At 33.5% G+C, this 17,664-nt stretch overlaps 1 protein-coding gene across 1 annotated transcript; it reads right to left on the bottom strand.

Moving 5' to 3' along the window:
* Positions 1–722: 722 nt before the first annotated feature.
* LOC139876665 (acireductone dioxygenase 2-like) lies at positions 723–6,716 on the bottom strand. The gene is made up of 7 exons (XM_071864024.1): positions 6,579–6,716; positions 3,962–4,073; positions 3,774–3,868; positions 3,334–3,448; positions 2,101–2,225; positions 1,251–1,321; positions 723–935 (listed from the first exon to the last, which is right to left on the bottom strand). Exons 1-7 carry the CDS (start codon positions 6,594–6,596, stop codon positions 866–868), a joined length of 606 nt encoding a protein of 201 aa, XP_071720125.1. The 5' UTR covers positions 6,597–6,716; the 3' UTR covers positions 723–865.
* Positions 6,717–17,664: the final 10,948 nt, after the last annotated feature.

Here is a 17,664-nt window from a genome sequence, read left to right as displayed (position 1 = left end):
TGGTGGGTGGTACGGTAAGGTGTTTTTTGGTGGGTCATCATCATGAGTGGCGGTTTGGGTGGAGTTGGTGTTTAGTGGTGGCCTATGGAGTGGTGGCTTGGACTGGAAGAGAAGGGTGTCAACCGTGACCAACATAGCCGTGACCATCGAGGCCTCGGAGTGGTGGCTTGGACCAAAAGAAAGGGTGCCAACCGTGACCAATGAGGACGTCGGATCTTTAAAGGGTGGGGTATTGATATGATCCCACATTGATTAGAGAACAAACTAGTTGGTGCCTTATAAGGGTGGGGTATTCCCTCCTCTTTAAAGCTGGTTTTTGAGAGTGAGTTCTACACTTTTTCTTGTAAGGTTGATGCATGCCTAGTGTGAGATAGGCTTGCTTGTATCATATACCCGTAAAATAAATTTGACCCAATCTAAAGTAACCAGTTTTTATTGCAGTTATGAAAATTCAATTTGGAACTATTATCCATTATCCAATCCGTCCATTTTGCTACTTACCTAGAACTGTTTTTTCATGTGGTCAAATTTAAAATAAATTCATGTTCCCAAGCTCTTATGAAAATAAATACCCCTAGGTAGAAGGGACTATACAACTGGTATCAAGTGTTCCTGAAATTCACACCGACATTAAAATTCTCATTCCATACATTTGTACAAAATAAAAAATACGGAGTAAGATAATACTCCGTATGCTTAAAGACTTTGTTACAAAATATATATATATGTAACATAAACATATATTACTAATATTGAGTTACAGAAGAAGGTATTTTTTAGGTTCATAAACCTGTTACTCCTTATTATATAATAAATTATAAAATGTATCAATAATCAAGTTTTTTGTTAATAATTACTGTATATCTCAAGCAGCAGCAGCATCAACAGCAGTACCGGCATCTTTTTTGTGCACAAAAGCTTCAAGATATTCTTTCCTGCAAGATAACGACCCATTTTAAAACATTATTCACATCCGAAAATACAGATTATCAAGGGTGTGATGACAGACGAGTTGGGTTAACAGACACGTCCAATTGGGTTTGGGTTGAAACTCGACATCTATTAGTGAATTTCAATAAGGATTGGGTCAATGAAGATTGACAAGCCAACACTATTTATGTCCAGGTTTAATAATAAGTTTATAAAATCATTGCATTCAGGAAAAAAATATAAAAGTAACAGATTTTTACAATAATAAATACTACATAAATATCATAAATGAGAACAAAAAAACAGTGAGTTATCATTACCTTGCGGGTAAGTGATCATGTGGTCGATTAAAAGGAGTCCAAATTGGGTCACCAACAAAGAGCCGCATGGCCTGCCAACAAAATGAACAACATTCATAAACAGTCTTTCGGCTCCATTTTTGAGTCAACAGCAAGCGTCGATTTATTAGCGTCTTGACTGCCGTTTAGAGCCTAAATTGAATTCCAGGCAGGATTTAAAACCCATGGAAATTTGATTCTACCATATTCATGGCGTCTCAATTTGATTTCTAATTTGATTTTACTATTTTTTTTTTCTTTTTTTTTTAAAAATTCTTACATATTGGCCGGAGGTCCACTCGGAAGCAATATCTTTATCCGTCTTTATCCGTCGAATAAAGAGAGGGATGACTTTCTCTACTTTTGAGAGTGTTCACTCTGGGTGGAGAAATGACTAGTTTTTATTCTCGGATAGGGGAAGGATTGTCTACATCTCACCTCCCCATACACCTCTCATCTGGTATTGGGTTTTGTTGTTGTTGTTGATTCATAAACAGTCTGCTGCATGTATGTGTATATAACACATATATATGATGAGTTGAGCATGATTTAAGCGCAATTTAAATTACAGACAATAATTTAAATCCATGTAAAACCATGTTAGGAGGTTGTACTCATTGTAGTTGTACTCATTAATTCATTATAAACAGAGTTAGGACAGTGTTTAAAACTCGGAGTTACTTGACTATTACTCGGTTTTTGAAGAGGATTGAACCGACTAATCAAATTCGATCAATAATCTGTCAACCCTCGGTCAACTGGGATTAATCGGTCAACATCCATCCGATTAATCGGTCAAAAAAGAAGTAACACATGTTATGAATGAATGTACCTTAATGTAGTTGTCAGTATCGAGTGTGAATCGGTGATAAATTCCAGCAGGTAAAACAATCATCCCCCCTTTCTTCACCCAAACACGTATCCATGCCTCATTACCATCCCTCACATCGAAGTATCCTTCAAAACAAATCCATGTTTCGTAAGTATACCTGGCAATTGAGACCCAAACACTCAAATTCGGGTCAAATGAGTCAAGCTTTCGGGTCAATTGGGTCTTGAGAAAAATAGGCATAACAATGTAAATATAAACTTAAAAAAAAGATTCAAGTAGGTTTCTCTCCAACCTATTGAGTCCTATACAAAAAATGAAGGAACGGGTCTAATAGGTATCAATACTCAAAGATCAACAAATAGAAATGGGTCTAATGGGTTTTGTAAAAACTGGGTCAAGTGGGTCGAGCATAAAAAGTTTCTATCCGTCAAAAATTTATGAAAGCATTCATGATTATATCATTTATTATGTATATTAATATTTCTTATGTATATATAATAAATAATGATAACTAAAATAATGTAATAAATTTAAAAAGAAGGGATATAACCCATTTTGACTCGTTTAAAAAATTGACCCATTTGACCTATGACCCATTTCAACCCAAAACCATTTTGACCCGTTATCCAAACCGACCCAACCTGACCAGTTTGCCAGGCATATTCGTAAGTCTTGAATATTTGTGAGTGCTTAAAACAATAGAACAGTGACATTTAAATGAACATATTCTGAGCTGGATGATGTATTGTTTGATCAGCACTATGATATCAGCTTAACGTAACAAAATATCTAATTGCATTTTCTATTTTATTTAATAAACAGGCGAACACTATTATCCATCTTCATCATATATGCGAGTATCCTAATACGATCAAATAAAATTACTATTTACCCTTTATCATTACCGATTCTCAGAGTTTTAATTCCATATCACAAAACCATATCTACTCATAAAAAAATAAATAAATAAAAATATCTACCAAGTTATACAAAAAAACTTGTTTTTTTTGATGATTTTATCAAATGACTTCGTAACCAAACAGAATTGTACATACACTCAAAAGACTAAACTTCTGATTATATTAAACTTTACAACGAAGTGTATCCAAACACCATTTACATCAACATTATCTGAATTTGATTATATAAACACTGCATAATCAATCTTTAAATACTGATTTGGACACCGCTATATACATAAGAAAACAGAGGTTAACCATTAATGAAACTTACCACTTCCAGCAACAGTGTATCGAATCTCCTCATCAGTATGAAGATGCTCTTCGAAAAAGTTCTTGATTTTTTCTTCATAGTTCGACAGCTTTTCTGGGCATACCTCAATTAAGTCCTAAAAATTAAAAAAATAAAATTTAAAAAAAAAAACAAAAAAAAGAAAAGAAACAGACAACATGTCAATTGTATCGAGTGGGAGAGGGTCAACCAGGATGAAAGTCATTATATATTTATACTTCTTGCATTAAACTTTTCTAATTTTTCATTCAAATCTTATAATTATCCCTGTTAAACACATTGAATATATTTAGATAAACTGAAATGAAAAGGTATTTACGGTTTTGACATAATTTGATTGTATTAAAAGATCAAAAAAAATTGTTTCCATATGGCAATTGTCATTGAACGATAAAAGTTAAGGACCACGATATCAAACGAACCATGTAAGAGTATCCACGTGATTCTCTAATTTTCTTCAACTCCTCATCTGTTTCGTAGTTATCAGCATCCAACCGCCAACTAAGTACCCCGAGTTCTGCACAAAAATATCAACAAGTGATTTATTAGGGAAGTCAACTAAAGTCAACCAGACTTTATAAAAAGATAAAAAAGAAGTTCAAATCTTCACCTGCAAGTTTGTCGAGAGATACAAATTCCTTTGGCTCCTTATGATGCGGGAGCCTTTGGTCTTCGTTACTATCATCCATGTACCATGCCTGAATCACCTCCTCCCTAACATCCTACTTATACAAAAAGAGGTCCCCGATTAGATTAAAAATAAAAAGTTTAATGTGGCAATATCAACATATTAAGTATATGAAGTCAGCCATGTCATGTTTAATTTAGAACGGGTCAAGTGGATTAAATTCAAAGGAAAGTCAGAAAAAAAAAATGCTAAGAAGAAAAGCAAAGTGGTCAAACGCTGCCAAAAAATGCATTAAGTTTCTTTAATCACTTTAATCAAATAATTAGATATTAATAGATTTAATAATATTATGGTGATTATATTTGACTAAACTTCATAAAATCTCATTCTATTAGTACTTCTCAAACAGACATAAAGAAAAAATGTAAATGTAACTACAAAAAATTGGTAAAAAGGTATAAATATAAAATTTATTTTACATTTGTATCAGTTCACATATTTACAATATTAGATAAGAAACTTGAAAGTGGGATATTTAACTTTCATATTCACATCACTACATCATTTTTCACGCAAACCTTATCAAATTAATCACATAAATCTTCAATTAGGGTCAAACGGTTGCGTGGATCAAACATTAACATCTCAACTGTCACAAGTTGCGTCTTGACAGATATAATGACAAGTTAGACACTACAAGACTAACTACGTCTACGATATTGCTCAAACAGATTATAATGTCTTTTTCTATTTCACCGACATATTATATATAAATATTTCAGACCTAAATATTCAAATATAAATTTTTTAAGAATAAATGATTCACAAAGAAGATGAAGTGGTGTTAGTTTAAATATTATATAGGTTTTTCAATAATAAAAATTTATTAATTTATCTTTAAGAGATACTATGTGAGTTGGTGTTTTTCCCGGCTAATTTTAGATGGGCTTGGTATTTTCGTTTACAGTAGAACAAGGCCAGATAAAAAGTCAACTTCTGACGGTCAGAACCGACTTTGACCTTACTTTTAGCGTTGAACGGCTAATTAAAAGTTTTTGAACGAAACGGGACGGGCTAGTCACCAAACCGCCGCAACGGCCGCCGCAACCACCGTTTGCAACCATTGTAATTGTGTCATTACTTTCTAAATGATTAAGCACAAACTTTAAGAAACTCATGGGTACTTTGTGGTTGCAGCGACTTTAGCTAATAGAAATAAAACAATGAATGTTACATGATAACACTCCCTAAGGCTCTCGAGAAATCATACAAGGAAACTAAATATGTTATTAATCAGGAACTCGCATTTTGCCGATTCTACAAATAATAAGATTATAGTCCACTTCCTTAAAATGTTTGTGTCCTTAACTCCTTATACTGCGCCTCAACATTAATGGTGTATCCTATCGTATACACGCATAAGGGCACAATATTCGCAAGAAAATAGCATCAGGAACACTGAGAACAATGGTTTTGTGAAACTGTCCGTCATGCATAAGCCCTGAAGGCCGCCTAGCGCTTAAGCCCTGACCGGAGAACGTCACATCTAGCGCATATTTCGGATCACGAATAACAGAACGTATCGTCATCTGACACGTGTCCCCGAACAATCTGGTGGATCTATCACTATAAATAGACCCCTTGGGTCGTCATTTTACACATTCAGACATTCTGACAATTTGTGAGCAGAGACTTCACCTTTCTCTCTCACATAGTACTTTCTCTCACTAGAAGTCATCCGGCTAACAGCTAAACGCTAAACGGACAACAGATTGATTAAGCCACCCCACAGATTTCCAAATCTGTGTACCGGGTCTGCAGGGATTATTTCCCAAGGGTAAAAATCAATCGGCAACACTCCCCCACCTTTAGCTAGATCACTTCTAGTATTACCTCATAAGGAAATAGGTGTTAACAATGGCGCCATCCGTGGGACTCGAACCCACGACCACGTGCAAATTGCTTATTTAAGTGCTTATTTTTGGTTATTGCTTAACTATTATACAGCAGATAAGCAGATCCAAACAGTCTTCTAAAAACTATTTATCCCTAATATTGAGGGAATAAGCAATTCTCAAGTAACATGATGGATCACAATAAAGGGCCCACTTTATTTCCCCTCACAAAATACAACATGATCAATCATGTTATAAAATTACTTCAGATGATTATTTTGGCATCAACTTATAATTATTGTTATTATTATTTTTACCAAACACAACTCATACTTCAATCTAGAGGCTTAAGTAAGTAAAGGCCCCCTTAAATAATTAAATCCTTCAGCCATAACATCAGTTTATTTCACATATAAAAATAAAGTATTTTCTATTGTGTATACAGATTTAAGAAATTATAATAAAAAATAAAAACTGATATGCAAACAAATTTCAAACAGCTAAATGTAATTACATGAATTTTAATTCCTTCAGATGAAATTAGGGTTGTTGGAATTGGGAGAAATTGAGCAATTACATACATGTAAATTACAAAACAGCCTAGTCAAATACTCCGAATGAAATTAAAGAGTAAAGAATGAATCAGATGTGCTGTTCTATAAAAAGTAAAAATAAAAATAAAAAAATTGTAAGAGATTTGTAACCTTGCATGAAGAACCCATAGATTGATTGAAATGAATCGCTTTTAAGTTACGCGGGTTGGACGAAATAGAATTTAAACCCCCTGTTCACAAAATCTCTTCGGTTGCGTTTATATGATTATATCTATATCTATACTCTCTGTTATTGCTTATTGTAAAAAAGTACTCCGTGTATATATATATATATATATATATATATATATATATATATATATATATATATATATATATATATATATATATATATATATATATATGTTATAATAATAATAATAATATAGATATGGATAGTCAATTTTGGTGTATACATATAGTCAATTTTGGTACACAAAGTATGTATTTTTATATTGAGATTTTAGGCTATAAATACTCATGAATGCAAGCATTAAACTTGCACCATTTCTCACACTTACAAAGTGTTTCTTTCTTTCTCTTCATTATCATCTTTGTTCTTACACTTCATTATTAGTATTCTAAATCAAGAATCAAATCACTAAAGGTAGTTATAAGCCTACTGAATTATAACATCAAGAATCAAACCACTAAAGGTAGTTATAAGCCTACTGAATTATAACATCAAGAATCAAACCACTAAAGGTAGTTATAAGCCTACTGAATTATAACACGTTATCAGCACGATAATCTTAATACTAAATATGGTTGGCTCTGCCACCAAAATGATATATGGTCGGTTATACCACCAAAATGATATATGGTCGGTTATACCACCAAAATGATATATGGTCGGTTATACCACCAGAATGATATAGGTCGGTTATACCACCTGGAAAAATATATGGTCGACACTGTCGCCAAATTTTCATTTATGTTTACTAATATTTATATTTTTGTTATATAACATTTATTTATGATTGCTTACACATGGTCGACACTGTCACCTACTTATCATTTATGTTATATTAAATTTATGTTTAATGTTTATATACTTATGAATATAAATTGACTCTAATTTATCATGATGTTTGTTTTAATTTTTGATAATAGAAAATGTCGAATCTGGAAAAGCTTAAATTTACTCCTTTAGAATCAACTGGAAACAACTACATGCCATGGGTTATAAAAGTAAAAATGCATCTTAAATCAATGGGCATTCTTGAAACCATAAATGAAAACAACACTTGTTCTGAAAAAGAACAAGCTACGGCATGTTGCTTTATTCATCAACATATTGATGAATGCTTACAAAATAATTATGTGACTGTAGAAGATCCCCATGTTTTATGGGAAGGTCTCAAAAGCAGATTCAATAATCAAAGAGAAATTTTACTTCCAGCTGCAATGGAACAATGGAGAACATTAAGGTTCCAAGACTTTAAGAAAGTAAATGAATACAGCTCAGCTCTGTATAATACATGTTCACAACTTAAATTCTGTGGACATGAAATTAGTGATGCAGACATGATGGAGAAAACTTTCTCCACAATGAATGCTGCAAACATCACAGTGCAAAGAAATTTGAGAATGCTAAAGTTCAAAACATATCCTGAACTTAATTCATATCTCTTAGTTGCAGAGCAAAATGATGAGCTATTAATGAAAAATCAGCAATCCCGTCCTACTGGTACACTTGCAATCCCTGAAGCAAATACTGCAAATAATTATAAACAGGGACAAGGACGCGGGCAAGGTCGTGGTTATAATAACCATCACCATCATCATGCCAAAAGCCATAACTATGGTAGAAACCATCCTTATGGTAATGGTAATGGGCGTGGACGTGGTCGTGGTCGTGGCCGTGGTGGTCAAAGAAATAGTAATCCACGAAAATATAAATATCAACCACAAAACAAGCCCATTAAACAAGATGTTGAAGAAAATTCTTCTAAAAATTCTGAAGAATCTTGCTACAGATGTGGTAGAATGGGCCACTGGGCTAATACTTGCCGAACATCTAAACATCTTGTTAAGATGTATCAGGATTCGCTGAAAGGTAAAGAAAAGGAAGTAAATTTTGTGGATAATATTGATCCAACAGTCACTGAGAAACCATCTGATTTATATGAAGATTTCTTGAATGTTTAAGTTGTGTGTCTTTTGAAAAATAAACGATTTAATATCGTCTGTCTTTGTCATTATGTTTGCTAAATGTTTCAGTACTATCTATTTGCGTTTAAAATATTGTGTAATATTAATGTACTCACTATTTATTTCTTATATATGAAGTTCAATATGAATTTTGCTGGAATACAACATCAATCAAGTGGTGGAGATCTCTGTATAGCAGACAGTGGAACTACACACACTATACTTAAATCCGAGAAATATTTTATTGATCTAAAACCAACGGAAGGAACTATACATACAATATCAGGACCTGCTAACTTGATAAAAGGGATAGGAAAGGCAAATTTCATACTACCAAATGGTACAAAATTTTTAATAAATGATGCCTTATTTTCTCCCAAGTCAAGCAGAAATTTATTGAGTTTCTCCGACATATACCTTAACGGGTATGATTATCAGTCAGTGACAACAGAAAATGAGAAATATTTAAGTATCACTGACAAGAGTCATGTGGTTGAAAAACTGCCAAGACTTAGTTCTGGATTACATTATACACATATAAATGTACCAGAAATACATATGGTAGTTAACGAAAAATATATTGATCCTGGTGTATTCAGTTTATGGCATAACAGATTAGGCCATCCAGGATCAACAATGATGAAAAGGATTATTGAATGTACTCATGGACATCCACTAAAGGATAGAAAAATCCATCATGATACAATGGTTCCATGTACATCTTGCTCTCTTGGAAAATTGATAACTAGACCCTCACCACTTAAGGTTGAGAAAGAATCACCAATGTTTCTTGAAAGAATTCAAGGTGATATATGTGGACCAATTCATCCACCATGTGGACCATTTAGATATTTCATGGTTCTAATAGACGCATCTAGCAGATGGTCTCATGTTTGTCTGTTATCAAGCCGTAATGTGGCATTTGCAAAATTTCTTGCCCAAATTATTAAATTGAGAGCTCATTTTCCTGATTACACCATTAAAAGGGTGAGACTTGATAATGCTGGTGAATTTACATCTCAAGCATTTAATGACTATTGCATGTCTATAGGAATTGTTGTTGAACATTCTGTTGCTCATGTGCATACACAAAATGGTTTAGCCGAGTCATTGATTAAACGTTTACAGTTAATCGCTAGACCATTGATAATGAGAACAAAACTCCCTGTATCTATATGGGGTCATGCAATTTTACATGCTGCTGCATTGATTCGCATCAGACCAAGTGCAAGTCATAAATATTCCCCCCTACAACTTGCTTTTGGTCAAGAGCCAAATATTTCCCATCTTAGAACATTTGGTTGTGCAGTGTATGTTCCAATTGCGACACCACAACGTACAAAAATGGGTCCTCAAAGGAGGTTGGGAATATATGTTGGATATGAAACATCTTCAATATTAAGGTATATTGAACCTATGACAGGTGACGTTTTTACAGCACGTTTTGCTGATTGTCATTTTAATGAAACATTGTTCCCTAGATTAGGGGGAGAAATGAAAAATAAAGAAAATGATGTTTCATGGTGTGAACCTCAATTAAAGTATCTTGATCCTCGCACAAAAGAATGCGAGACAGAAGTTCAAAAGATAATGCATATACAAGAACTTGCAAATCAATTGCCTGATGCATTTACAGATACAAAAACGGTGACAAAATCATATATACCAGCAGTAAATACTCCAGCTCGAATTGAAATTCCAAAAGCTGGCAATAACGTCACTCATGAATCTTTGCCACGTCAGAAACGTGGAAGACCAATCGGTTCAAAGGATAAAAATCCTCGAAAAAGAAAATCAGCTGATAATGAAGTAAAAGAAAGTGTTCAAGAAGAACCACAAATCAGTACTCCTACTGCAGAGGAGATTGATGATGTCAATACAGAAATTGCAATCAATTATGCATATTCAAAAATATTATGGAACCGAAATGAAATGAAAAATCTTGATGAGAAATTTTCATTTAATGTTGCATATGACATCATGAATAATGATGATGATCCAGAACCAACATCTATGGTTGAATGTCAAAATAGACATGATTGGGCTCAATGGAAAGAAGCAATACGAGCTGAATTAGAATCACTCAATAAAAGAAAAGTTTTCGGATCCATCATTCTCACTCCTAAAGATGTGAAACCTGTAGGATACAGATGGATTTTTGTCCGAAAAAGAAATGAGAAAAATGAAGTTACAAGGTATAAAGCTAGACTTGTAGCTCAAGGTTTTTCTCAAAGACCGGGAATTGATTATGAAGAAACTTATTCTCCTGTTATGGATGCAATTACTTTTAGGTACTTAATCAGTCTGGCAGTTTCTAAAAATTTAGAAATGCATCTCATGGATGTTGTGACTGCTTATCTATATGGATCACTTGATAGTGATATATATATGAAGATACCTGAAGGATTTAAGGTACCAGAAGCATCAAATGCAAAACCCAAAGAAATGTATTCGATTAAATTACAAAGATCTTTATATGGGTTAAAACAATCGGGACGTATGTGGTATAACCGATTAAGTGATTACTTGATAAGCAAAGGGTATACAAATAATCTTACTTGCCCTTGTGTTTTCATTAAGAAAACAACATCCGGATATGTGATCATAGCTGTTTATGTTGATGATCTTAACATCATAGGTACAAATAAAGAGATCCATGAAGCCATTCAACTTCTAAAGAAAGAATTTGAAATGAAAGATCTCGGAAAAACCAAGTATTGCCTTGGTTTACAAATTGAGCATATGCCTAATGGTTTACTTGTACATCAAACAACATATACTGAAAAGATTTTGAAACGTTTCAATATGGACAAGGCAAAACCATTAAGTACTCCTATGGTTGTTAGATCACTCAATGTTGAAGCTGATCCATTTCGTCCATGTGAAGATCAAGAAGACATTCTTGGACCAGAAGTACCATATCTTAGTGCAATTGGAGCTCTTATGTATCTTACAAATTGTACAAGACCTGACATTTCTTTTGCAGTTAATTTGTTGGCAAGGTTCAGCTCTGCTCCTACCAAAAGACACTGGAATGGGATCAAACACATATTTCGATACCTTCGAGGAACTACTGATTTAGGATTATTTTATTCTAACGAATCAAAACAAGATTTGGTTGGTTATGCAGATGCAGGTTATTTATCTGATCCACATAAAGCTAAATCTCAAACTGGATATGTATTCCTAAATGGAGGTACTGCAATATCATGGCGTTCTCAAAAACAAACACTTGTTGCTACATCGTCAAATCATGCCGAAGTGATTGCATTACATGAAGCTACTCGAGAATGTTTTTGGTTGAGATCAATGACACAACTCATTACTGATTCTTGTGGACTAGAACGCGATAAAAGTCCAACAACTATCTATGAAGATAATGCAGCTTGCATAGCACAGATGAAAGAAGGGTATATCAAAAGTGACCGAACAAAACACATACCACCTAGATTCTTCTCATACACTCAAAATCTCATTAAGGACAACCAGATTGAAATGAGATATGTGCAATCTAGCAAAAACTCTGCTGATCTTTTCACGAAAGCACTTCCAACTGCTATTTTCAGAACACACGTTCATAACATTGGCATGAGACATGTTCAAAAGATGTAACAGCTGAAGCGATGTCTACTTGAGGGGGAGTCAACTCCATGCTGCACTCTTTTTCCCTTAGCTAAAGTTTTTTCCCACTGGGTTTTCTTTAGCAAGGTTTTTAACGAGGCAGTAATTTATAGTTGATCTTCAACAAAATAAAATTGCTATCCAAGGGGGAGTGTTATAATAATAATAATAATATAGATATGGATAGTCAATTTTGGTGTATACATATAGTCAATTTTGGTACACAAAGTATGTATTTTTATATTGAGATTTTAGGCTATAAATACTCATGAATGCAAGCATTAAACTTGCACCATTTCTCACACTTACAAAGTGTTTCTTTCTTTCTCTCCATTATCATCTTTGTTCTTACACTTCATTATTAGTATTCTAAATCAAGAATCAAATCACTAAAGGTAGTTATAAGCCTACTGAATTATAACATCAAGAATCAAACCACTAAAGGTAGTTATAAGCCTACTGAATTATAACATCAAGAATCAAACCACTAAAGGTAGTTATAAGCCTACTGAATTATAACAATATATATATATATATATATATATATATATATATATATATAAAATATATAATTATAATAACTAGTCCGTGGAACTACGGATTTGTTTAAACAAAACATATGTTTTAGTTATTAAGTGAACGTAAATGATAAAGTTATTTAGTTTAATGACCCGTGAAACCGCAGAGTACGACTAAGAAACTCGTTAGCTGAACATTTCATCAAACACCTAAAATGCATATTAAACAATCCACATTCAAGATAATATTGGTTGTTATTTTTATTTTAAAAGTTTAAATTAAAATATAAATTTAGAATTAAATTAATTATTAATAAGATTTAATAATAATTAAATAATAAGATTTAATTTTAATTCAAAATTATTTAGATTAATAACATCATTGACCATGTTTGAATTTTTTTCTTTTTTTTTTCTGATTTTTTCTTAACAAAGGAATTAGCCTAGTAATGATATCATCATTCTAGGATTTTAATATTAACTATAGATATAGATTTATAATAATAATAATAATAATAATAATAATAATAATAATAATAATAATAATAATAATAATAATAATAATAATAATAATAATAATAATAATAATAATAATAATCATCATCATGATTTATAATCATAAAACTATGTATTAAATAACCATTTGGTTAATTGAATCCGGTGCGTTACATGCCACCACCAAATATGGAATTGACCAAAATTATAAAAGTATAAATGCAATTGATTGACCAAAATTATAAAAGTATAAACTCAACTTGAATTGACAAGTGTTTGTAGTTTGCCAAAGTTGCCTTTTATTCACACGTTTTGTTCAATTCTCAAGACTGTTTAGGCGTTTACTAATACAATTAAAAAAAAAAAAAAAAAGTCGTAGCCTAGAAGACTCGATGCTTGAGTCCTTCTCTTTAGGAAAGCAAGTCCCATCAAGACATGCGTTAAGGTAGCTTGTGCCAATAGGATAGCAACTTTCTTCGCTCCACTCGATTCTGTTGGTTTATTTCCAATAGAAAGAAGGACGCTGAGACAAGGAATACTTTTGGGTCAACCCAAGCCGAATGAGAAAACGAGGTATACTCCCTTTTAAGCTTTAGAATATGTGTGCACTATCCATGGAGTAGAGTTGTGTTTGTTCGCGAGAATGGATTCCTCGTCAAGTCAATTTGGGGGTGTGGTGTTGTTTACCTCTTAATTGAATGGTTCAGCGTTAAATGCTGAATCATTCAGCAGCGCGTTTGTTTTTGACCTCTGAATGACATATGGTGGTGAATGGTTCAACATTCACTCTTAACTATTAAGCACGTAAATTTTATGTAATATTCTTTTTTTTTTGCAAAAATATTAATATGTATGTATATGTGTGTGTGTGTGTGTGTGTATGTGTATATATATATATATGTGTGTATATATATATATATATATATATATATATATATATATATATATATATATATATATATATATATATATATATATATATATATATAATAGAACCGAGGTTCCGGTGGAGCAACATTGAACGGATCATAACGATCTTATGTGGGAGTACTTGATCACAGACAACCAAAACTCAATGACACTTACTCTATTCGTTCTAAACAATACGAACGACAACAATGAATACAGAGCAAGCACTAAAGGAAATACAATAGAAATGTTAAACAAACAATAACCACCAAACCTAAGACTACAACATACACATAAACCTGACCCCGTATCCAACCCCGCATCTTCACTCCTTAAAACCGCCAATCCAAACCACTCACCGGGCAACCCAAGAACACCTAACTCAAGGCCTATTTACCGAAGTCACCAAAGTCAACAACACCAGCAACAACATCAAGCCCACAAAAGACTCGACGACGAGAAAATGGAATGAAAGATCTGAACAATCACCAACAGAACAGTAACAAATGCAGTATCAAACCATATAGGAACCATTCATCTTCACCAAGTTTTCTAAGGACATTTACAAACCCCAGATACAAACAGTCGTAGATTCAAGCAGTCGGCCAACAGCAGTTAGCTTTCGCCATCAACCACCAGCAGCAGCCGGCGACCGCCAACGGCATCTAACCACCATTAGCAACAATCGCTAACCTTTATTTGCGTCACCCGCATCCACCAAAAATCGAAAACATCTGCTAGCAACCACCGAAGGCCGCCAACAGCTGCCACCCACCCCCAGTAACTGCCGACAGCGGCCAGACCACCGTAATCTGTCTGGTTTCAACACAAAGCACACGCACAACCCACAACAAGCCAAATCGAACCCTAACCCTCATCAAACCCGAGAGCCGCCCAAAAAAGTTGTAGAGTTCCGTAGAACTCGTCGCCTACAACCAAAAAAGAGAAGAAAACAGGCAACAAAGGAGTAGGAACGACAGATCTAGTCTCACCCAGGTCTAGCAAACGGATAAACCCTACCGCACACCCCAAAACATCTGTGCAAGAATCACACAGATTCGCCGCCTGGAAGCTGAAAATGTTGCCGGAGAAGCCGAACAGAGCAAAACCGTCACAGGAAAAGGGACGAGAAGTGGAGGTACCTTATTTTGACAGAAAGCAAAAATATGAACCACCGGCTAGATGCCGATGGTCGGAGAGACGGTGTTAAGCTTCTGCAAACCGTCGGTGGTGTTTAGATCTAGTAGTAGAAGAGATGGTGGTTGAAATATATCTTGAATACTTTAAATAAGTAATAAAAGAAAGAATGGATATGAACTGATCGGAGCAAAAGAAAATTTTCAGGCCAAAAGTTGGTCAAAGATTAGATCGGCAAAATTTTCAAGTCATTACTATTTTGTAATTTATTTAATGTCAAAGGTTAATAAGATAATTTGACATCATTTACATTATTCGTTCAAACGCGTCCTTAGTTGAGGAGTCTTTGTAGTTTACCAAAGTTACCTGACAAATTTCTAAGTTGCCTGACAAATGCCCATTACTGACAAGCGTTAAAAAACTGTTAACTTCTCTTTCATCAGGCCTTCCTCAGTCCTCACCTCCTTCTCCCTTAGACTCTTTTTAATGGTGATGACTAGGGATGGCAATGGCCACCCGATCCACCCGCTTCGTGATGGATATGGATAAACCTAAATGGATATGGATACGGATATGGATGAACCTAAATGGACATGGATATGGACATGGATGAAAAGTTTCATCCATGGATATATCCATTACCACCCGAAATACGTATACAAATACATAAATATAGATATATTCTTATATATTTACTATTACAAGCTCATTTACCATTAGATTTTCATTTTGCTTTCAACCCTATAATAAAATAACTATAATATATTACAATAAAACATGTATATCTAACAAAATAAACTTACAAATTTCATATTTAATTTTTTATAATGAATGTTTATAATAAGTTTAGCAAATTTTGTTTTACCTTCGGCAAAGATTACACATTTTATGGATAGAATTTTTAATGTCATGTCATATATATTTTTGTTGTACTACGTTTACGTTTTAATCGCATATTAAAAAAATACTATAACATTTTTTTTAATATCCATTGGATATCCATTAAGCCGCTTAATCCATTGGATATGGATATGGACGGATGATCTGAAACTAAATGGATATGGATATGCATATTGATGAACAAAAACTAAATGGATATGGATATGGATACGGCATCACCCGATCCATATCCGATCCATTGCCATCCCTAGTGATGACGTGATATGGTGCTTTTGTGGTTTATAGTTAGTGTTGTAAATCTCCTTATTTCTACCCGATATCTCGTTTTTATAAGGCAATCGAGACAAGATGTCTATCTGTTGAGATTTTCGGTCAATGGGGTCAAACTTGGTCAAAGCCACGATTTCTCGGATTTTCTTGCTCATTTTTCAGATTTTCTCGTAAAATCTCGTAATTTCTCATATTCTCTCATTCATTTCTCGGATTATTTTGTAAAATCTCGTAATAATGTATAAAAATATACATATTTATAACCAAGGAGGCTTGTCTGAGTGGTCGCCGAGTTGCCCAATGAAGCACACCACCCGGGTCAATTCCTAGCTATGTCAAATTGTTCAAAAATGGAGTGTGGCTGGAGGGTGCGCACAATGCGCAATTCACCCGGTACCAGGTCTCACGCTCGGGGGGCTTGATACCCGAGGTTTTACCTACTATGGGGATCCAATGTGCTCGTTCATAGAAGAGTTTCATCGCTTACCCCAAATATAAATATATATATATATATATATATATACATATATATATATATACATATATATATATATATACATATATATATATATATATATATACATATATATATATATATATATATATATATATATATATATATATATATGGGCAGGTTTAATGGAAAGTAACCAATCAGGGGGAAGCGCGGTGAAGCAATTTTTTTTTCGTTTTTTTTTTGGAATTTTTTTTCCCGGCATCAAGATCACACGAAAATATTAACATTTAGAAAAGACACTTCGTGATAAATGTTATTATTTAGGCGGGGAAACGATCGACAAAAATAACATTCAAGATAATATTGTTCGTGAAGAATGTGAACGTTTTTTTTTCATGTTTTGTGAAGTAAAATTTAGCCCGATTTAGAGTTTAGGGTTTAGGGTTTGGTGTTTTGGGTTTATTCCATAAACCCAAAACACCAAACCCGAAACCCTAAACTCTAAACCGTTCGTGTTAAAAACTCAATCTAAATCCTAAATCTAAACCCTAAACCCAAAATTTCTAAACCCTAATATCTAAACCCTATAAACCCTAATATCTAAACCCTGATATCTAAAACCTCAACATACGCTCGAAAAACACGATAATTGTTATATATTACTTCTTCGAGCGTTTTCCCGCCAAAATAAAAATATTTATCACAAAGTGTCTTTATTAAATGTTCATATTTTCAT

This window comes from Rutidosis leptorrhynchoides, chromosome 11 (assembly GCF_046630445.1).
Source record: "Rutidosis leptorrhynchoides isolate AG116_Rl617_1_P2 chromosome 11, CSIRO_AGI_Rlap_v1, whole genome shotgun sequence".
In the NCBI taxonomy this organism is placed as follows: Eukaryota; Viridiplantae; Streptophyta; class Magnoliopsida; order Asterales; family Asteraceae; genus Rutidosis; species Rutidosis leptorrhynchoides.
This window is presented reverse-complemented; position numbering and strand designations above follow the sequence as displayed.

What these genes read in the sequence shown, in the direction of transcription:
- LOC139876665 (XM_071864024.1), bottom strand. An exon ending in ATACACTGTTGCTGGAAGTG is followed by an intron (nt 2,226 to 3,333) that starts GTAAGTTTCATT and finishes TTTGTTTTGAAG; the next exon opens with GATACTTCGATGTGAGGGAT. An exon ending in CATGATCACTTACCCGCAAG is followed by an intron (nt 936 to 1,250) that starts GTAATGATAACT and finishes GTTATCTTGCAG; the next exon opens with GAAAGAATATCTTGAAGCTT.